This window comes from Oncorhynchus mykiss, chromosome 9 (genome assembly GCF_013265735.2).
Source record: "Oncorhynchus mykiss isolate Arlee chromosome 9, USDA_OmykA_1.1, whole genome shotgun sequence".
In the NCBI taxonomy this organism is placed as follows: Eukaryota; Metazoa; Chordata; class Actinopteri; order Salmoniformes; family Salmonidae; genus Oncorhynchus; species Oncorhynchus mykiss.
Window position 1 is genome coordinate 70,135,473 of NC_048573.1, and position 22,359 is coordinate 70,157,831.

A 22,359-nucleotide genomic window follows, 5' to 3' on the forward strand; every position below is an offset into this window, starting at 1 on the left:
AGAGAGAGAGAGAGCCGTGTTAAACCTGTCAGTGTGCTACTGGTATGAAGTGTTTTTACAACCATCATAGGAAATGCGTTCAGACGCAACCCCCACCCACTTACTGTTGACAGGTCACTGAAAACGCAGATAAAACTAACGATCCACAATGAAAACGAGATTGTAAAGCTGCAGTGAACATCTGTCCCCTCAGCTCATTCCAAATGATCTTGTAACAGTTATTGTACCATCACACGCAGCTCTACTGGGCAGAGGCCACATGGCAGTCAGTACATAACACAAGGCAGACTTCGGAACTGGGGCTTGGATTCATGACAGCAGGGCCCGGGCCCCAGATTCCAGATGGTGGAGGGATACACAGCCTCAGTCTGTTAGACACCCGTCTCCGTACCAGGATAGCAGTCGGCAATATTGATTTGGCCTGTCACCATCATTTCATGATCAGAGGGCATGAAGGAGATGATTACTACCGAAGCCCACTAGGGCCAAATCAGAGTGATTTTTTTTACTTCCTGACTAATGAGGCTGACTGTCAGGGGCCGACGTGCTGAGGTGAGACTGTGTAGTAACTAGCGGTGCAAAGTGAGACTGTACTCAGAACAAATCAAATTGTATTGGACACACATATTTAGCAGATGATATTGTGGGTGTAGTGAAATGCTTGTGTTCCTAGCTCCAACAGTGCAGTAATATCTAACAATTCACAACACACAAATCTAAAAGTAAAATAATGGAATTAATATGTAAATATATATTAGGACGTGCAATATCAGAGTGGCATAGACTAAAACACAGTAGAATACAGTACATATGAAATGATTAAAACAGTATGTAAAAATTATTAGTGTGGTAACTAGCGCTGCGAGGCGAGACTGTACTCAGAACAGTGTGGTAACTAGCGCTGGGAAGTGGAGTGGTCATTGACCCATAGCCATCTGACGTGGACCGATTTGTCACCATGCACTGGCCTAAAGTCAGCTAGATTGAACAATTTCCGTAAGGCAATTCTAGGTCTTGTGGCATATTTTGGTTAAACTATCCCCAATTCAATGGAATTGCAACTCTGCATGGACAGTGCATTCTTCCATCACATGTGCAGTGCATTCTTCCATCACATGTACAGCTGATTTTCAAGATCTTGCACACTAAGGAGATGCTATTGAGCCCACACTACTACATTGTCTGAGCCAAGGACTTCATGCTTTCTGGTAAGTTTTGAGTACAATACTGGGTGGGGTGAATATATTTTATAAGACATACAGTATTTTTTGTTAACTAGTAAATAGTAGCCTACAGCAAAGTGTGTTTCAATCATTTCTAACTTGTTGACATTTTCTGCTAGTTTGTTTTTGCTACCATGTGGGGTTTTGCTAGCTTGAGCCTGCTAACTGATTGTTAATTCACCTGTTTCCATACATGTTTCATTTTAAAACATTTACCTTACAAAGGAGTTGTTTAATCTAACTGCTTAACTATTTATCTGTACATGGATTTTTTTAATTATCTGTTTTACTCATTTGTTTCTAATCTTTACAGGATAATGCCACGGGCACTATCTGATGTGTGGAGATATTTCACTGCAGCTGTGTACATTAGCGAAAGCTGTGTACATTTGCAAATACCATGCCAAATCATATTTGAAGAATGCAACAAAGATGCGGAATCATCTGGCCATGTGCATGAAGTTCCCTTAGCGCTCACAACAAGCAACCTCTGACAAAAGGCCCTCTACTTCTATTCGAGGTGAAAATTATAAATCAGACACTTTAGCAACAGCAACAGCTCATGGTCCTACTGGAATCAAAGGTTTTTTGACTCAATGAGGAACGTAGTCAGAATAACACTGATGAATGTCTTGCTCAAGCTGTGTATGCAACTGGTTCATCTCTGATGCTCACAGGCAATGTGTATAGGAAGAGATTTCTGAATGATCTTCGCCCAGCATACACCCCTCCAACCAGACATGCTTTATCCACTCATTTGCTGGATGCAGAGTTCAAGTGAAGGTCAAGCAAATCATAGAGAAAGTAGACTGTATTGCAATCATCTCTGATGGGTGGTAGAATGTTTGTGGGCAAGGAATAATTAACTACATCATCTCCACCACTCAACCAGTATTCTACAAGAGCACAGACACAAGGTACAACAGACACACCGGTCTCTACATTGCAGATGAGCTGAAGGCAGTCATCAATGACCTTGGATCACAGAAGGTATTTGCACTGGTGACAGACAATGCTGTGAAAATGAAGGCTGCTTGTTCTAAAGTGGAGTCCTACCCTCACATCACACCCATTGGCTGTGCTGCTCATGCATTGAATCTGGTCCTCAAGGACATCATGGCACTGAAAATAATGGATAAACTACAAGAGAGCCAAGGAAATGGTTAGGTATGTGAAGGGTCATCAAGTTATAGCAGCAATCTGCCTCACCAAGCAAAGTGAGAAGAAAAAGAGCACCACATTGAAGCTGCCCAGCAACACCCGTTGGGGTGGTGTTGTCATCATGTTTGACAGTCTCCTGGAGGGGAAGGAGTCTCTCCAATAAATGGCCTTATCATAGTCTGCCGATATGGACAGCCCCATCAAGAGGATCCTCCTGGATGATGTATTTTGGGAGAGTGGTAAGCAGCCTGAAACTCCTGAAACCTATAGCAGTAGCCATTGCACGGATTGAGGGAGACAATGCCATCCTGTCTGATGTTCAGACTCTGCTTCCCGATGTAAGAGAAGAAATACGTACTGCCCTGCCCACTTCACTGTTGCTCCAAGCAGAAGAAACTGCAGTTCTGAAATACATCAAACAGTGTGAAGACTTCTTCCTGAAGCCCAAACACGCTACAGCGTACATGTTTGACCCCAAGTATGCTGGCAAGAGCATCCTGTCTGGTGCAGAGATCAACAAAGCCTATGTTGTCATCACTACCATGTCTCACCACCTTGGCCTGGAAGAGGGCAAGGTTCTTGGCAGTCTGGCAAAGTGCACTTCCAAGCAAGGGCTTTGGAAAGGAGATGCAATAGGGCAGTCGTGCCAACGTAACTCATCAGCCACCTGGTGGAAGGGATTTGTGGATCTGAGGCGCTTTCCTCTGTTGCCTCCATCATCCTACAAATCCCACCAACATCAACTGCCTCAGAGCGCAACCGGTCGTTGTTTGGGAACACACACGCCAAAGCACGCAACAGGCTGACCAATACAAGGGTAGACAAAATGGTGGCCATCCGGGGAAATTTGAGACTTTTGAACCTGACAACGAGCCATCCTCAACAAGGTTGGAAAGTGACAGTGAAGATGAGGTCTCAGAGTCTGACGTTCAAGAGGTGGACATTGAGGAGGTCCAGGGAGAAGACATGGAAGCTTGAGAGGAAGACAACCAAAGCTTTAGTTTCTAAACTATCAGTTCACAGATGTATGTTGAATTTTTTTTGGGGAGATGTGATGGATCATTGGGGATCATTCAATATTCCCTTTCTTTTGTTGTTCAGTGAAATCATCCCATGTGAAGAGTTACCTCATTTAAATAAAGTTACATTCGTAACTAAATTGTTTTCATTTCCATTGGAAGGACTTAATCCTTTGCAGTGTCTACTTATGATAAGGTAAAAGGTTTATGTTTCTGTCTCCATATGGTATGGTAAATACAGTTGAAGTTGGAAGTTTACATACACCTTAGTCAAATGCATTTAAACTCAGTTTTTCACAATTCCTGACATTTAATCCAACTAAAAATTCCCTGTCTCAGTTCATTTAGGATCACCACTATATTTTAAGAATGTGAAATGTCAGAATAATAGTAGAGAGAATTATTTATTTCAGCTTTTATTTCTTTCATCACATTCCCAGTGGGTCAGAAGTTAATATACACAATTAGTATTTGGTAGCATTGCCTTTAAATTGTTTAACTTGGGTCAAACGTTACGAGTAGCTTTCCACAAGCTTCCCACAAGAAGTTGGGTGAAATGTTGGTCCATTCCTCCTAACAGAGCTGGTGTAACTGAGTCAGGTTTGTAGGCCTCTTTGCTCACACACACTTTTTCAGGTCTGTCCACACATTGTCTATGGTATTGAGGTCAGGGCTTTGTGATGGCCACTCCAATACCTTGACTTTGTTTTGCTTAAGCCATTTTGACACAACTTTGGAAGTATGCTTGGGGTCATTGTCCATTTGGAAGACCCTTTTGCAACCAGGCTTTAACTTCCTGACTGATGTCTTGAGATGTTGCTTCAACATATCCACATAATATTCTACCTCATGATGCCATCTATTTTGTGAAGTGCACCAGTCCCTCCTGCAGCAAAGCAACGCCACAACATGATGCTACCACCCTCGTGCTTCACGGTTGGGATGGTTTTATTCGGCGTGAAAGCCTCCCCCTTTTTCCTCCAAACATAATGATGGTCATTATGGCCAAACAGTTCTATTTTTGTTTCATCAGACCAGAGGACATTTCTCCAAAAAGTACGATCTTTGTCCCCATTTGCATTTGCAAACCGTAGTTTGGCCTTTTTATGGCGGTTTTGGAACAGTGGTTTCTTCCTTGCTGAGCAGCCTTTCAGGTTATGTCGATATAGGGCTTGTTTTACTGTGGATATAGATACTTTTGTACCTGTTTCCTCCAGCATCTTCACAAGGTCCTTTGCTGTTGTTCTGGGATTGATCTGTACTTTTTGCACCAAAGTATGTTCATCTCTAGGAGACAGAACGCGTCTCCTTCCTGAGCGGTATGATGGCTGCGTGGTCCTATGGTGTTTATAATTGCGTACTATTGTTTGTACAGATGAACGTGGTATCTTCAGGTGTTTGGAAATTGCTCCAAATGATGAACCAGACTTGTGGAAGTCGACAATTTCTTGTTCTTTTGATTTTCCCATGTCAAGCAAAGAGGCACTGAGTTTGAAAGTAGGCCTTGAAATGCATCCACAGGTACACCTCCAATTGACTCAAATTATGTCAATTAGCCTATCAGAAGCTTCTAAAGCTATGACATAATTTTCTGGAATTTTCCAAGCTGTTTAAAAAGGCACAGCCAACTTAGTGTATGTAAATGTCTGACCCACTGGAATTGTGATAGAGTGAATTATAAGTGAAATAAGCTGGCTAAACAATTGTTGGAAAAATGGTGTGTCATGCACAAAGTAGATGTCCGAATCAACTTGCCAAAACTATAGTTTGTTAACAAGATATTAGTGGAGTGGTTGAAAGACAAGTTTTAATGACTCCAACATAACTGTATGGAAACCTCCAACTTCAACTGTATATCCAATGCAAACAGCTACATTTAAATGGTATTAATAAACTCAGCAACAAAAAAAAACGTCCCCTCACTGTCAACTGCGTTAATGTTCAGCAAACTTAACATGTGTAAATATTTATATGAACATAACAAGTTTCAACACCTGAGACATGACCTGAACAAGTTCCACAGATATGTGACTAACAGAAATGGAATAATTTGGCCCTGAACAAAGGGGGGGTCAAAATCAAAGGTAACAGTCAGTACCTGGTGTGGCCACCAGCTGCATTAATCACTGCAGTGCATCTCCTCCTCATGGACTGCACCAGATTCACCAGTTCTTGCTGTGAGATATTACCCCATTCTTCCACCAAGGCACCTGCAAGTTCCTGGACATTTCTGTCGGGAATGGCCCTAGCCCTCATAGGATTGAGATTCGGGCTCTTCAAAGGCCATGGCAGAACACTGACATTCCTGTCTTGCAGGAAATCACACACAGAACGAGCAGTATGGCTGGTGGCATTGTCATGCTAGAGGATCATGTCAGGATGAGCCTGCAGGAAGGGTACCACATGAGGGAGGAGGATGTCTCCCTGTAACGCACAGCGTTGAGATTGCCTGCAATGACAACAAGCTCAGTCCGATGATGCTGTGACACACCGCTCCCAGACCATAACGGACCCTCCACCTCCAAATCGACCCCGCTCCAGAGTACAGGCCTCGGTGTAACGCTCATTCCTTCGACGATAAACGCGAATCCGACCATCACCCCTGGTGAGACAAAACCGAGACTCGTCAGTGAAGAGCACTTTTTGCCAGTCCTGTCTGGTCCAGCGACGGTGGGTTTGTGCCCATAGGCGACATTGTTGCCGGTGATGTCTGGTGAGGACCTGCCTTACAACAGGCCTACAAGCCCTCAGTCCAGCCTCTCTCAGGCTATTGCGGACAGTCTGAGCACTGATTGGAGGGACTGTGTGTTCCTGGTGTAACTCGGGCAGTTGTTGTTGCCACCCTGTACCTGTCCCGCAGGTGTGATGTTCGGATGTATGTGCAGGTGTTGTTACACGTGGTCTGCCACTGCAAGGATGACCCGCTGTCCATTCTGTCTCCCTGTAGCGCTGTCTAGGCGTCTCACAGTACGGACATTGCAATTTATTGCCCTGGCCACATCTGCAGTCCTCATACCTCCTTGCAGCATGCCTAAGGCACGTTCACGTAGATGAGCAGGGACCCTGGGCATCTTTCTTTTGGTGTTTTCCAGAGTCAGTAGAAGGGCCTTTTCAGTGTCCTAAGTTTTCATAACTGTGACCTTAATTGCCTACCGTCTGTAAGCTGTTAGTGTCTTAACGACCGTTCCACAGGTGCATGTTCATTAATTGTTCATGGTTCATTGAACACACATGGGAAACAGTTTTTAAACTCTTTACAATGAAGATCTATTTGAATTTTACAAATTATCTTTGAAAGACAGGGTCCTGAAAAAGGGATGTTTCTTTTTTTATTAATTTGCATATATTCCTGTTAATTCCCACGGAAAGTTTCCACCTCTGAATATTCCCCAAAATGTGCAAACCTATCCACGCCTTACTTTCTCTGATGTGACAGGGTAAGTGTCCATGCCGGCAAGGTATTGCAGGCCGCAGAACAATGCTTGTTGAATCAGGTTTATTACGGTTGGGAAGGAACCGTGTGTGTTAATTCAAAGTGTTTACCTTGATGAGTATCTTCCCTTTAAGGGTGTCTGGGGAGGGCAGGCGGCCCCGTTCATCTGCCTTGATGGCTGAGAGGTCCAGCTTGTCGCCCATCACCTCCACCAGGTACTGGGCCATCTTCTTCTGCTGGGGGACGCTGCAGTGGTTCTCAATGGACAGGATCACTGGGTAGCTGACAGAGACAGATGTGGGTTACACAGAGAGATGTGGGTTACACAGAGACAGACGTGGGTTACACAGAGACTCCGATACGGCCGCGGGTTACACAGAGACAGGTAAGGCCGCGGGTTACACAGAGACAGGTAGGTACAGCCGTGGGTTACCATCACTACGAGACCTGAGAACAAAGACACAGGTACTGACAGATATATATATATATCAGGAATGGGCAACTTTGATGGGGGTGGGGCCGCAAAATCTGAACTCATGAGGAGCCGCAGTGCATCCCCCCTCGCTAAGTTTAGGTAGCTGTCCACTAAACTAACTTACCAATCTAAAAATTGTTAGCTAGCATGGTTAATTGTATGAATGTGACTGGCATACAGTATCAAACGTTAAACTGCTGATGCACAAAACAAAATCGTAATTGCACCTTGTGTATTCTACTATTCTAACTTCTAACAGTAAGTTGAGACCCCTAATCTAGATAGTTCTGCATCTTTGGTACAGCCTTGGCAATAGGTGCTCACTATTCAGACACTTGACAGTACAGCTATGGGTTCTCAGTTTCATCATTCTGATGTGATCAACCTCAACCCCTCTAAAATGTCAACAACAACAAATATTACAAACATTCTTTGTTGTAAGTTGAATACATTCCTGGCCGTTCATATCAATTATCTACAGAATGCATTGTACTAGAAAAAGAAAAGAGGCACACACAGCCGCCGCCCCCCCCCCCCCCCAATTGTTTTCTGTTACTTGTGGGTCTATATACAGTCTCTCGTATACAGTTTGCATGCATTCTGATAGTCTTGATAGAATGATCACCTACAGCAGCACCGCATCTCTGATGAGGTCTGTGTGGGTGTGCAGGTCATGTGGAAACACTCGCTCGCTCCAGTGAGCCCATAGGAGTACAATACAATGCATCGTTGAGCAGTGTCTTTCAACAAAGATCCCGGGAACTCACTGTGTAGTCTATGATTGCTTTGATTCTAGCGGAGCATCAATTTGTACGCTTGCTTGGTTCAAGGGAACCAATTCAATGAAAGAGACTAAGGCGCTGAGGACAACTTAGAAGTAATAGGAATATTCGGAGAAAACCATATTTAATAGTTTATGACTTAGAAAGATCTATAATTCACCATGAGCCTTGTTCATCTGGCACATACCATACAGTGGCATCAGGAAGCACAGTTCACACCCCTTTACCTTGTCCTCAGTTTGTAGTTTCAGCCTGAATTTAAAATGTCTTGATATTTTATATCACTCATCTAAAACACAACACCCCATAATGTCAGCGGAATTTTGCTTTTTTGAAAATTAAAAACATGAATAAGCTGAAATGTCTTGAGTTAATAGGTATTCAAACCCTTAGCTATTGCAAGCTTCAGGAGAAGAAATGTTCAGGAGTAGAAAGGTGCTTAACAAATCACATAAGTTGCATGGACATATTCTGTGTTCAATAATAGTGTTTAACATGATTTTTGAACTCCATCTCTGTACCCCACACATACAATTATCTCTAAGGTCCCTCAATCAAGTGGTGAATTTCAAGAACAGATTCAACCACAAAGACCAGTGAAGTTGTTCAATGCCTCACAAAGAAGGGCACCGATTGGTAAATGTGTGGGGAAAAAAGCAGACACTGAATATCCCTTTGAGCATGGTGAAGTTATTAATTACACTTTGAATGGCGTATCAATACACCCAGTCACTACAGAGATACAGGCATCCTTCCTGACTCAGAAGAGGATGGAAACTGATCAGTGATTTCACCATGAGGCCAATGGTGACTTTTAAACTGTTACTGAGTTTAATGGCTATGATAGGAGAAAACTGAGGATGGATCAATAACATTGTAGTTACTCCACAATATGAACCTAAATGACAGAGTGAAAAGGAAGCCTGTACAGAATACAAATAGTTCAAAATGTACATCCTGTTTGCAACCACACACTTAAGTAATACTGCAAAAAATGTGGCAAAGAAATTAACTTTATGTCCTGAAAACAAAGCATTATGTCTGGGGCAAATCCAAATCCAAAACCATTGGCACACTGTATATAGACTTTTCTATTGTGTTATTGACTGTACGTTTGTTTATGTGTAACTCTGTGTTGTTTGTGTCACACTACTTTGCTCTATCTCAACCAGGTCGCAGTTGTAAATGAGAACGTGTTCTCAACTGACCTACCTGGTTAAATAAAAGGTGAAATAAAATTAAATGTTAAAAAAACAAATCAGAGTACCACTTCATATTTTCAAGCATGGTGGTGGCTGCATCATGTTATGGATATGCTTGTCATCAGCAAGGTCTAGGGAGTTTTTTATGATAAAAAGAAACAGAATGGAGCTAAACACAGGTAAAATCATAGAGGAAAAGCTGGTTCAGTCTGATTTCTATCAGACAATAGGAGACAAATTCCCCTTTCAGCAGAACAATAACCTAAATCTACACTGGAGTTGCTTACCAAGACAACATTGAATGTGCCTGAGTGGCCTAGTTACAGTTTTGACTTAAATCATCTTGAACATCTATGGCAAGACTTGAAAATGGCTGTCTAGCAATGATCAACAATCAACTTGACAGAGCTTGAATTTTACAAAGAATAATGGGCAAATATCGTACAATCCAGTTGTGCCAAGCTCTTAGAGACTCAGAAAGAAAGACTCACAGCTCGAACTGCCGCCAACGGTGCTTCCACAAACTATTGACTGTGTGTGTGTGTGTGTGTGTGTGTGTGTGTGTGTGTGGGGGGGGGGGGGGGGGGGGGGGGGATGTACTTTGTTAAATTAGGTATTTCTGTATTTCATTTTCAACACATTTGCAAGAATTTCAAAAAAACATGTTTTCACTTTGTCATTGCGTAGTAGTGTGTGTAATAAGGAAAACATGTCTTCACGTTGTCATTGGGTAGTATTGTGTGTAATAAGGAAAACGTGTCTTCACTTTGTCATTGCATAGTATTGTGTGTAATAAGGAAAACATGACATATTTCAGGCTGTAGGAACAAAATGTAGAATAAGTTAAAGGTTATGAATACCTGAAAGCGATGCCGAGGGTAAACTTTGTTTGGACGTTGTAAAGGCCCATTCGCCGACACTGAATAGATATAGCTAGCTAACAACCTTTTCCACGAGGAAAAAAAGACTGACAGACTTGCTAGCTACTTTAGCTAGCTGGGATTTTCTACCAGAAATCTAAATCAAGTGATCAAAAAAACAGGATAAAGCAACACGTCACGGCACAACGCCTCTCCCCTATTGGACCTAGATAGTTTGTGTGTATGTATTGATATGTAGACCATGTTTAAATGTATATAGTTCTGTCCTTGTGTGCTGTTAATGTCTATTAATGTTCTGTATCATGCTATGTTTCATGTTTTGTGTGGACCCCAGGAAGTGTAGCTGCTGCTTTCACAACAGCTGGACAGTTTTATCTCCATCTCTTCATTCAAAGACACAGACAGTTGTGGCTGCTTCGCGTGATGTATTGTTGTCTCTACCTTCTTGCAATTTCCGAGGTTGTCTTTGCCCAACAATGTTTGTACCATGTTTTGTGTTGCTACCATGTTGTTGTCAAGTTGCATTGCTAACATGCTGTGTTGTTGTCGTAGGTCTCTCTTTTTGTGGTCTCTCTTATGCCATGATGTGTGATTTTATTTTTAATCCCAGACCCCGTCCCTTCTGGTAGGCGGTCATTGAAGATGAATTTGTTCTTAACTGATATGTCTGGTTAAATAAAGTTTAAATAAAAATAAAAAATAATAGCATATCTGGAGCATATGAGAAAGCCTAAGGTAAAGTAGGCTACATCTGAAAGATATATTGTTACCATTAAGGTGTATGAACGATGATGGTAGGCTTAGCTATTGCGTGCACGACAAAACGCTCTCAGACCAATATCTCATGAAAAGGCTCACGGGAACGCAATTGAATTCACCGCCTCATTCCCTTAAATTCTCCCATACAGGCTCAGGATGAAGGACAGGCATTCAAATATGTTACGTGGGAGAGAAATGTCAAATCAACCTCATGTTGCTATAAAGAACCTTTTTGATTTGTACAGGTATTTTTGTTAGGACAGTTAACCTGAGAAGCTAGCTAGGATGTCTGTGGACACAACAATAATTAAGAACTCAGAAGCAGAAATTCTTACTCGTTCTTCACAAAGGCGTACTTGTTGATGGTCTCGATGACGTCTTTGAAGAGGATCTTGGAGGTGAGAGTATAGCCGTGGTGGACGATGGGCTCGCCGTCCTGCCCGTCCCAGCAGTCCACTGCAGTGGAGGGGAAGAAAAAGAATGGAGTGACCATGAGAAGGTTGTGTACACAAAGCTAATTAATACTTCCTGTGTTAATCCTTCAGCTCACAAACTGTTACATACAAGGAACCCATTACATTCTCTGACTGAAGACAAGACAGATAATATTTGTACCAGTATGTAACCTCCATGTACAGTTGAAGTCGGAAGTTTACATACACTTAGGTTGGAGTCAATAAAATTTGTTTTTCAACCACTCCACAAATTTATTGTTAACAAACTATAGTTTTGGCAAGTCGGTTAGGACATCTACTTTTTTTCCACCAATTGTTTACAGACAAATTATTTCACTTATAATTCACTGTATCACAGTCCAGTGGGTGATACAGTATCTATATCTGTCCAGTGGGTCAGAAGTTTACATACACTAAGTTGACTGTGCCTTTAAACAGCTTGGAAAATTCCAGAACATGATGTCATGGCTTTAGAAGCTTCTGATAGGCTAATTGACATCATTTGAATCAATTGGAGGTGTACCTGTGGATGTATTTCAAGGCCTACCTTCAAACTCAGTGCCTCGTTGCTTGACATCAAAGGAAAATCGAAATACATCAGCCAAGACCTCCGAAAATAAAATTGAGACCTCCACAAGTCTGGTTCATCCTTGGGAGCAATTTCGGTACCAAAAACACCTTTAGGTACCAAAATTATGTGGATGTATTGAAGCAACATCTCAAGACATCAGTCAGGAAGTTAAAGCTTGGTCACAAATGGGTCTTGCAAATTGATAATGACCCCAAGCATACTTCCAAAGTTGTGGCAAAATGGCTTAAGGATAACAAAGTCAAGGTATTGGAGTGGCCATCACAAAGCCCTGACCTCAATCCCATAGAAAATGTGTGGGCAGAACTGAAAAAGTGTGTGTGTGAGCAAGGAGGCCTACAAACCTGATTCAGTTCCACCAGCTCCGTCAGGAGGAATGGGCCAAAATTCCCCCAACTTATTGTGGGAAGCTTATGGAAGGCTAACCGAAATGTTTGACCCAAGTTAAACAATTGAAAGGCAATGCTACCAAATACTAATTGTGTATGTAAACTTCTGAACCACTGGGAATGTGATGAAAGAAATAAAAGCTGAAATAAATCATTCTCTACTATTATTCTGACATTTTACATTCTTAAAATAAAGTGGTGATCCTAACTGACCTAAGACAGGGAATTTTTACTAGGATTACATTTCAGGAATTGTGAAAAACTGAGCTTAAAATCTATTTGGATAAAGAGTATGTAAACTTCTGACTTCAACTGTATGTGCACTGGTACACACTTGCTTGAATAAACGTTTTGGGTGCATGAGTGGGTGTTATTCAGAGAATGGCGCCTTCCACAGACCTTCCACGCAGCGGCAGCCGGCCTGCAGCACCCAGGCGTACATGTCGAGGCGGGACTGGGACATGAGCTGGTCCCCCATCAGGTAGGTGTTGTGGGACGAGGCGATGAAGTAGTTGCAGAGTGGCTGAGACATGTCCTGGGTCACCACATTGTGCTCTGGGTTGAAAATGTCCCCCTCCGGGCTGCGCATGTAGCTGGTGAAACCTGGGTCACAATAGCAAACAGATTTTTTTTTTTATGTAATAAAAAACATTCTGCAACCAATTACATCCAGGTAGTCGCCTCCCTGTTTCAGTCCGTTTTTGTCCACTTGGCGCCAAGTGAAGCCATTAAGAAGACCACATTGGAGAGACGTTGTAGACGGGGGATGGGATTGGAGAGACGTTGTAGACGGGGGATGGGAGAGACGTTGTAGACGGGGGATGGGAGAGACGTTGTAGACGGGGGATGGGAGAGACGTTGTAGACGGGGGATGGGAGAGACGTTGTAGACGGGGGATGGGATGGGAGAGACGTTGTAGACGGGGGATGGGATGGGAGAGACGTTGTAGACGGGGGATGGGATGGGAGAGACGTTGGAGACGGGGGATGGGAGAGACGGAGACAGGGGATGGGAGAGACGTTGTAGACGGGGGATGGGATTGGAGCGACGGAGACGGGGGATGGGATTGGAGAGACATTGGAGACGGGGGATGGGATTGGAGAGACATTGGAGACGGGGGATGGGATTGGAGAGACATTGGAGACGGGGGATGGGATTGGAGAGACATTGGAGACGGGGGATGGGATTGGAGAGACATTGGAGACGGGGGATGGGATTGGAGAGACATGCTACATTCGACTGATAAAAGGACGATAGAAAGTGGAACCAAGAGAGATGTCTTACCATCAATACCCAGAACCCCTTGCTTCTGGTTCTCGGGGCATGGCTCAAATTTGTTCACAATCTCAAGGCAATGGTCTTTGGTCACCTTCGTCATCTAAAAAACAGAAAAAGACAAGAACAAACACACAATAAACAAATAGTTTAAAAAAAATCCAGATTGACTACAGTAACTAATAATAAAATCCCTCTGCATAACAGGAAACATTGGGAGAGTTGGTGAAGATAAATTCCTGTTAATCCAATGAAGACATGTCCTCACATGCGGCTAATATCCCCCATCCCTGTGCTAAAATCCAATTGTCCGCCTGACGGCTGACTTTTTAAACTGGCCGATTGGTCGATCTGATACCCATCCATGTCAATCATCCGTCAGGCTGACCCAAAATGGGTGGGGGCAGGGGCAGGGGGGTGACACTCACTTTGTAGCAGTGCCAGTCAATCCCCCCCCCCCCAGTTGAGTGCTGCACACTACTAGATCTGGGAGACAGAGGCTTTAGCTAAGTAGCTTGGACTACTTACAGAGATGAGAAACTGGCGTTTCAAAGACAGATTGAGAAGCTAGCTAGCGAAAAGGTTGTGCCACTTTCCCCTGGTCACTTACAATCATTAGTGATTTGACATCAAACTGCTTTCTGACCACGGTTTTGCCCCGATTCCCGATCACAAGAGGCTAAAAGGGCTTTTTAAGAAGTGGGTAAATGTGGAAAAATGTGTTTGGCTAACGAGTGCGTAGAGTGGAGACACTTTGGGTACTGCGGCAGCAAATGGTGATGAGATGGGGAGTTAACGCACGCACACACAGCGAGAGAGAGAGCTAGTAAACACAGTTAATCAGAGAAAGCAAGGCAGGCTGTAGCTAATGATGCCAGCAGAGAGGAGAGGAGCTGGAGACCGCCCAGCTGCATCCTGTTTGAAATAACTCACCTCGTTAAACCACCACAAACCTCCCGGACAAAGTAGGGAGTTGTGGAACATCAAACACAATTAGCCCAAATAATATACCCCAGCTTCTGAAATGGGCAGACTAGACATCAACTGGGATCCAAACACCAAACAAATGCATTTTCTCCCCGCTTCATTTTGTTGACTGCAAATTAGCCCAAAAAGCACATGCTCGTTATAAAGCACAGAGCCAATTAATTCATTACTGCTCCTTTTATTTTTTACAATCTCTCTATTTTTTTAATATATTTTTTTACAACAGAACCATTAGATAGGTGATCGTATGTTATTTTAGACACCCAAAGCCTTTAGAATTGGTACTGCTAATTCTAATAGCCTTGTAGGGGTCTGTGTCTGCACATACACACCACTATTAAGCCTTTGTTTTAGGCCCTAATAGAAAATCCACTAAACGACTGTGTCGGTCTGTCACCTAGCGGAGTCTCTATGGGGGTGAGTCACAACAGAAGATTCCTCCTCGTTTAGTTAGCTTGCGTGCTAAGTGGGATGTCAGCAAAAAAAACTCATCTAACTTGCAAGAGCTTTTCCACATTGATAAGTTGAACATTATACACTGTAGATAAAGCTATATTGGCTCTGTTACTAGCGTAGCACTTAGAATGACAAAATGTATTGGATAACCATTCCAAAATGGGATGTTTGTATACAAAAGGGATGGTCTTTTTTTTCAGTCAAGTGTCTATTCTATCCGTTTGGTCTATAACGGTTGAAACGTCTTTGTCAAGGCTTAAGAGTCAAAATGTCAAACTGAGCTTTTCACTGCAATTCAATAGTAATATTGTGTGCCATATGCATAATCTGTTGAATGGAAAGGGGGGGGGGGAATGTAAAATTGTCCCGACAAGTGTATCCTGCTGCTACCATTATTGAGACTCAAATCTTTTTTAAATTTTTTTTTTTAAATCAGGCTTTCGCCTCAGAGCAATTACAAAAAAAAGTGGAGTCACAGAAGTAACTTAAAAAGGTGGGACAAAGCAAGAGTTAACCCAGAGGCATGTTCCTATGGATACCTTTTCAATATCTGGGGATGTGCAGTGCATGCATGCTCGCACCTGTGTGTATGTGTGTGTGTGCCTGTCTGGCTGCCTGCATACACTCCAGCTCTGCTCACTGTACCTTCTGGTCCAGCTCCAGGAAGCGGGCCAGGTTGCTGGTGTCAAGGTGGTCCATGTGGTTGCTGTAGGTGAGCATGAGCAGGTAGAGGTCACGGCGTGTCGACATCATCTTGTAGAAGGAACAAAACTCCTCAAAGCCCAGGGTGCCCTGGTTGTCATCAGTGTCTGCCTCCTGGGAAGAAGAGAAGAGTGTAAATAGTTAGTCCAGGTAACCATTCATTATCTGCACTGACCTTATGTTGCACTCACTATGCATATTCACAAGACTACATACTATTTACACACACACACACATACATATCTACCTGAAATACCTTATTATTATCTATCCTGATGCCTAGTCACTTCACCCTGCCTTCATGTACATATCTACCTCAAATACCTTATTTTTATCTATCCTGATGCCTAGTCACTTTACTCTGTCTTCATGTACATATCTACCTTAAATACTCCGTACCTCTCCACACTGATCTGGTACATCCTGTATATAAAGTACCAGTCAAAAGTTTGGACACCTCTTTATTTTGACTATTTTCTACATTGTAGAATAATAGTGAAGACATCAAAACTATTAAATAACACATATGGAATCATGTAGTAACCAAAAAAAAATGTGTTTATATTTTAGATTCTTCAAAGTAGCCACCTTTTGCATTGACAGATTTGCACATTCTTGGCATTCTCTCAACCAGTTCACCTGGAATGCTTTTCCAACAGCCTTGAAGGAGTTCCCACATATGTGGAGCACTTGTTGGCTGCTTTTCCTTCATTGTGCGTTCCAACTCATCCCAAACCATCTCAATTGGGTTGAGGTCGGGTGATTGTGGAGGCCAGGTCATTTGATGCCGCACTCAATCAATCACTCTCCTTCCTTGGTCAAATAGCCCTTACACAGCCTGGAGGTGTGTGTTGGGTCTTTGTCCTGTAGAAAAACAAATGATGGTGGGACTAGGTGCAAACCAGATGGGACGGCGTATCGCTGCAGAATGCTGAGGTAGTCATGCTGGTTAAGTGTGCCTTGAATTATAAATAAATCACTGACTGTGTCACCAGCAATGCAACCCCCACACCATCACACCTCCTCCATGCTTCACGGTGGGAACCACACATGCAGAGATCATCCGTTCACCTACTCTGCATCTCACAAAGACACGGTAGTTGGATCCAAAAATCTCAAATTTGGACTCATCAGACCAAAGGACAGATTTCCACCGGTCTAATGTCCATTGCTCGTGTTTCTTGGCCCAAGCAAGTCTCTTCTTCTTATCGGTGTCCTTTAGTAGTGGTTTATTTGCAGCAATTCGACCATGAAGGCCTGATTCACGTAAAGCATTTATTTGGGCTGCAATTTCTGAGTCTGGTAACTAATGAACGTATCCTCTGTAGAGGTAACTCTGGGTCCTCTGAGAGCCAGTTTCATCACAGCGCTTGATGTTTTTTGCGACTGCACTTGAAGAAACTTTCAAAGTTTAATAATATGGACTTGGTCTTTTACCAAGTAGGGCTTCTTCTGGATACCACCCATACCTTGTCACAACACAACTGATTGACTCAAACGCAACAAGGCACACCTGTTTTTCGAAATGCAATCCAGGTGACTACCTCATGAAGCTGGTTGAGAGAATGCAAAGCTGTCATCAAGCCAAGGGTGGATACTTTGAAAATATATTTGGATTTGTCTAACACTTTTTTGGGTTACTACATGATTCCATATGTGTTATTTCATAGTTTTGATGTTATTCTACAATGCAGAAAATAGTAAAAAATAAAGAAAAACCCTTGAATGAGTAGGTGTGTCCAAACTTTTGACAGGTACTGTAGCTCTAATATTGTGTATTTGATTCCTTGTGTTACTACTTCATATTCTGTTGTTACCTCTGCATCGTTGGGAAGGGCTCGTAATCAAGCATTTATCTGTTGTATTCGGCGCATGTGACATATAACATTTAAATGTTGACCCAAACATCGGCTCAACGGAGAGGCAAAAAGAGCACCTGGCAGAAACAACACTGTCTCAACACTGAACAGGAAGTCAAATCTCTCGAGGGAGAAATACACTTCATGCGGTACACTAAGTGTAGCAAGAATGCGCACACCCACCCACACAAACATCAAGGTCCAGATTGGTCCCTGGTGTGTTATCGTGTGTTACACCGGAGGCCGTCTGTTTTCCTACGCACCATATGGGTGACACCCCCCAAGGGGGGGAAGGGCTTAGTGCAGCTCGCTACGCCACAGGCTGGGGGTGAAGGAACTGCCATGGGCGCCAGCGCTAACAGACTAACAACATGATAACACACTGCTAACTCACTAATCTTAGCAGGGCTGTCAAAGGACCCTCTGGCTCCACTAGGCTGTGTCCTGGCTGGGAGTTTGTAGCTAATAGCATAGCCTGTTTGCTAAGTGAAAATTCCAAGAACCCTTCCATCAGACCTTCTCTAATGTGTTTAGAGGAGGTGGCAAGGATAGAGGATACAAGGACTCTAGGCAGGATGAATTGAGGAGGAGCCCAGGAGTCATTATGAAAAAGAGGCACAACAGCAATTTCTAGGTGCCTCTCAATTGCCTTTCCTGTTATATAGTTTCCTGTGACAAATCTGTCTCAAATTTCATAACAGTCACGACGACACATCCCCACTAAGTGAGTCATTTGAACAGCTTTGAAAAAGGTCAAGTCCTGAGGTTGACCGAGGTTGTTAAATTAACTCCATTTAAAAGTTGTGAAATAATGAAGCCACAACTCTCTTTTAATTCACCATGACTGGCTCATTTGGAGAAAGCTGTCTGGTCCTTTCTTGGAGCGGATACTAACAGGGTGAACAGGATGTGCATCCACACAGACTGTGCCAAGCTAGCTAAGAAATCAAGGGTAATTGTCATTTTCATAGGCTTTATGGTTTCAGTGAAGCATATTGGCATCAAAAGGGCCATCTTCTCTTTCATAAGATAAAGGATCACTAAATATCTCAGAAAGGAAAGTATACCACGGGTTTTGGACTATTTTAAACCACCAACCCACGTAGATTCAATACTTTGATTTGTTAACATTTTGTCTGCGTCTTACATGTCACCCTGTTCTCTCTACTGAGCCCTGCTATCACTGATAACACACCTTCCCTCCCTCTCCTTCTTCCTTCCTTCCTTCCTTCCCTCTCTCTCCTCCCTCCCTCCCCTCCTTCTTCCCTCCCTCTCCTCCTTCCCTCCCTCTAGTAATTAGAGCGTTGGACTAGTAACCGAAAGGTTGCTGGATCGAATCCCCGACTCTGTCGTTCTGCCCCTGAACAAGGCATTTAACCCACTGTTCCCCAGGCGCCGAGAATTGGATGCCGATTAAGGCAGCCCCCCTCCACCTCTCTGATTCAGAGGGATTGGGTTACATGCGGAAGACACATTTCAGTTGAATGCCTATAGTTGTACAACTGACTAGGTATCCCCCCTCTCTCTCTCTCTCCTCCTCCCCCTCTCCCTCTCCTCTCTCTCCTCCCCCTCCCTCTCTCTCCTCCTCCCCTCCCTCTCTCTCCTCCTCCTCCCCTCCCTCTTTCTCCCCTCCCTCTTTCTCCTCCTCCCCTCCCTCTCTCTCCTCCCCTCCCTCTCTCTCTCCTCCCTCTCTCTCTCCTCCTCCCCTCCCTCTCTCTCTCCTCCTCCCCTCCCTCTCCTCCTCCCCTCCCTCTCTTCCTCCCCTCCCTCTCTCTCCTCCCTCTCTCCTCCACCTCCCTCTCTCTCTCTCCTCCCTCTCTCTCCTCCCCCTCCCTCTCTCTCTCTCCTCCCCCTCCCTCTCTCTCCTCCTCCCATCCCTCTTTCTCCTCCTCCCCTCCCTCTCTCTCCTCCTCCCCTCCCTCTCTCTCCTCCTCCCCTCCCTCTCTCTCCTCCCTCTCTCTCTCTCTCCTCCTCTCTCCCCCTCCCCTCCCTCCCTCCCCTCCCTCTCTCCCATGCTCCCCATCCCCTCCTCCCTCCCTCCCTACCCTCCTCCCTCTCTCTCTCTCCCCTCCTCCTTCTCTCTCCCTCCCCTCCTCCCTCTCCCTCCCCTCCTCCCTCTCTCTCTCTCCTCCTCCCTCTCTCTCTCTCTCCCCTCCTCCCTCTCTCTCTCCCCTCCTCCCTCTCCTCCTCCCTCTCTCCCCTCCTCCCTCTCCTCCTCCCTCTCTCTCTCCCTCCCCTCTCCTCCTCCCCTCCCTCTCCTCCTCCCTCTCTCTTTCTCCTCCCCTCCCTCTTTCTCTCTCCTCCCCTCCCTCCCCCTCTCCCTCTTTCCCCTCCCCTCCCTCTTTCTCTCTCCTCCCCTCCCTCCCCCTCTCTCCTCCCTCCCCCTCTCTCCTCCCCTCCCTCTTTCCCCTCCCTCTCTCTCTCTCCTCCTCCCCTCCCTCTCTCCCTCCCCCCTCTTTCCCATCCTCCCTCCCTACCCTCCTCCCTCTCTCTCTCTCTCTCTCTCCCCTCCTCCCTCTCTCTCTCCCCTCCTCCCTCTCTCTCCCTTCCTCCCTCTCTCTCTCCCCTCCTCCATATCCCCTCCTCCCTCCCTACCCTCCTCCCTCTCTCTCTCTCTCCTCCTCCCTCTCTCTCTCTCCTCCTCCCTATCCCCTCCTCCCTCCCTACCCTCCTCCCTCTCTCTCTCCTCCTCCCTCCCCTCTCCTCCTCCCTTCCCTCCTCCCTCTCTCCCCCTCCTCCCTCTCTCCCCCTCTCTCCCCCCCCCTTTCTCTCTCCTCCCCCTCTCTCCTCCCCCTCTCTCCTCCCTCTCTCTCCTCCCTCTCTTTCTCTCTCCTCCCTCTCTCTCTCCTCCCTCTCTCTCTCTCCTCCCCTCCCTCTTTCTCTCTCCTCCCCTCCCCCCCTCCTCTCTCCTCCCCCCTCCCTAATTTCCCCTCCCTCTCTCTCTCTCCTCCCCTCCCTCTTTCTCTCTCCTCCCCTCCCTCCCCCCTCTTTCTCTCTCCTCCCCTCCCTCCCCCCTCTTTCTCTCTCCTCCCCTCCCTCCCCCCCTCCCCTCCCTCTTTATAGCCTATAGCCTTTCTAAATCTAATAGCCTGTTTATTTTGCTTCTAAGTGCTTTGAGATTCTTTGTAATGAAACATGTTTTAAAACCCAAAATTATTCAAATATGACCGTAGCATTGTCCTGGCTGGTCTAGTTGTAACGCTGCAGCCTCTGGCACAAGTCCACATAGTTGGCATGGTTTGGAATCTGGGCCCTTTGACACCAACCTGTCACCACTGTGATCCTTGCTATCTGTTCAATAAAGTCAGAAAATACCTTCAAAAACACACACACATTCAAAATATGACTGTAGTGTACCTTAAACATTTGCTTGACTTTCTGGCGGGGCAGGTTGACGTTCAGCTTGTGTAGGAGGTGCAAGACCTCGCTGATGCTCAGGCTTCCATCGCCGTTCTTATCCGCCTCCGTAAACGTCTGCTTCAGCCACGTACGAACCAACCAGGGGTTAAGGATAGATAACACACACAACAACAAGCCCTGTGAAAACCTACTTAGGTTATACTTTATTTTAAATAGTCCTTTGTACGAGATCCGTTCCATTAACTAGGCACAGGTGGTCACATTGACTGATTAATGGCATCATCGATTGATCAAGTATAGACTGCAACAGAAAGTGTACAGCTAGCGTGGTTCACAATGTTTTAGCATAGGTCGTCTAAGTGCATCTCGGTTCAGAGCCCAAAACAGTCGTCAAACAACGCAAAATCTTCTGTTTCTCTAACACAGCCCTTGCTCCCCGCAGCGGAGTCTAATTTTAACACAAGCCGTCTGTGTGCGTCTGACAGAGACAATGTGATAGCAGGTGGAAGCTTTTGGATGTACCTTTTCATCAGCACATCAAGCTCGCTGGCACGCCGACGCCGCAGTGTGTGTACGCATGTCTGTGTGTGGGGAGAGAAATAACTTGTGTGTGTGTGTAAGAGCAAGTGCACTGTGTGTGCACCCATGCTAACATCCTTATTAATTATCCACAACCGATTCAAGTATTGAAAAGTCCTCACCAAAAAAAAAATGCAGGGGAGAAGCAGTTCTCCGAACCTACAGTTCGGAACGTATTGCGGTTTTGGGGTCATGGTTCAATTCAGTTTCAGTACAGCAGGAAAATGACATGCCAACAGTTACTGTAGTTGTTATTTTTTCATTAAGGAAAAAGTGTTGTTATTCCTGCCTCCATATATGACCATGAGTCATAACGCCTGATGAGCTCACCATCGGGAATAACACTTTGTTTTTTCTGGAATGAAAACACACGATTAGTCAACAACACTAAATTAAAGTCCAATATGCGTGTGAAACCCATGTGTAAACATGGCACAGACATTGCATAGGCCTATGCTATAAGGTTTTCTTACAGAAGAGAAAAAAAATGTGCACTCTCATAAAGGGGTGTGTCTGTATCACGGTTCACATTCATTTCCCAGTCTGGGGTAATGTGATGGGCTGTCACTGAAGTAGCTCTGTAGTCCTCGGTGGGAAGTTCGCAACGTGGTTCGAGCACTTTCACGAGGTGTTGAAACCCCTTATTTCTAGTCAACCACGGAGAAGGAGTACATATCCGCAGGTATAAAACATATCCATCGCTCTTGTAACTCATTTGGAGCGGTCAGAATCAGCTGGGGAGGGTTGCTGGAATACTGCCCTCCGGTGGTAGG

At 44.7% G+C, this 22,359-nt stretch overlaps 2 protein-coding genes across 3 annotated transcripts in view; one reads left to right on the forward strand and one right to left on the reverse strand.

The window, feature by feature from the left end:
• tnr5 (Tumor necrosis factor receptor superfamily member 5) overlaps window positions 1–22,359 on the forward strand; it is a gene marked incomplete at its 5' end in the record, with an annotated part of 1,066,050 nt that overhangs the window by 823,148 nt on the left and 220,543 nt on the right.
• The window catches only part of LOC110531267 (1-phosphatidylinositol 4,5-bisphosphate phosphodiesterase eta-2), an 85,200-nt gene that overhangs the window by 33,838 nt on the left and 29,003 nt on the right, over window positions 1–22,359 (reverse strand). For both annotated transcript variants that reach the window (XM_036988873.1, XM_036988874.1), the window contains exons 4-9: window positions 21,005–21,134; window positions 15,732–15,902; window positions 13,653–13,746; window positions 12,768–12,971; window positions 11,271–11,391; window positions 6,947–7,118 (exon numbers count right to left, since the gene is read on the reverse strand). In XM_036988873.1, the coding sequence (XP_036844768.1) occupies window positions 6,947–7,118; window positions 11,271–11,391; window positions 12,768–12,971; window positions 13,653–13,746; window positions 15,732–15,902; window positions 21,005–21,134 (892 nt within the window). The remainder of the gene's footprint in view (window positions 1–6,946; window positions 7,119–11,270; window positions 11,392–12,767; window positions 12,972–13,652; window positions 13,747–15,731; window positions 15,903–21,004; window positions 21,135–22,359) is intronic.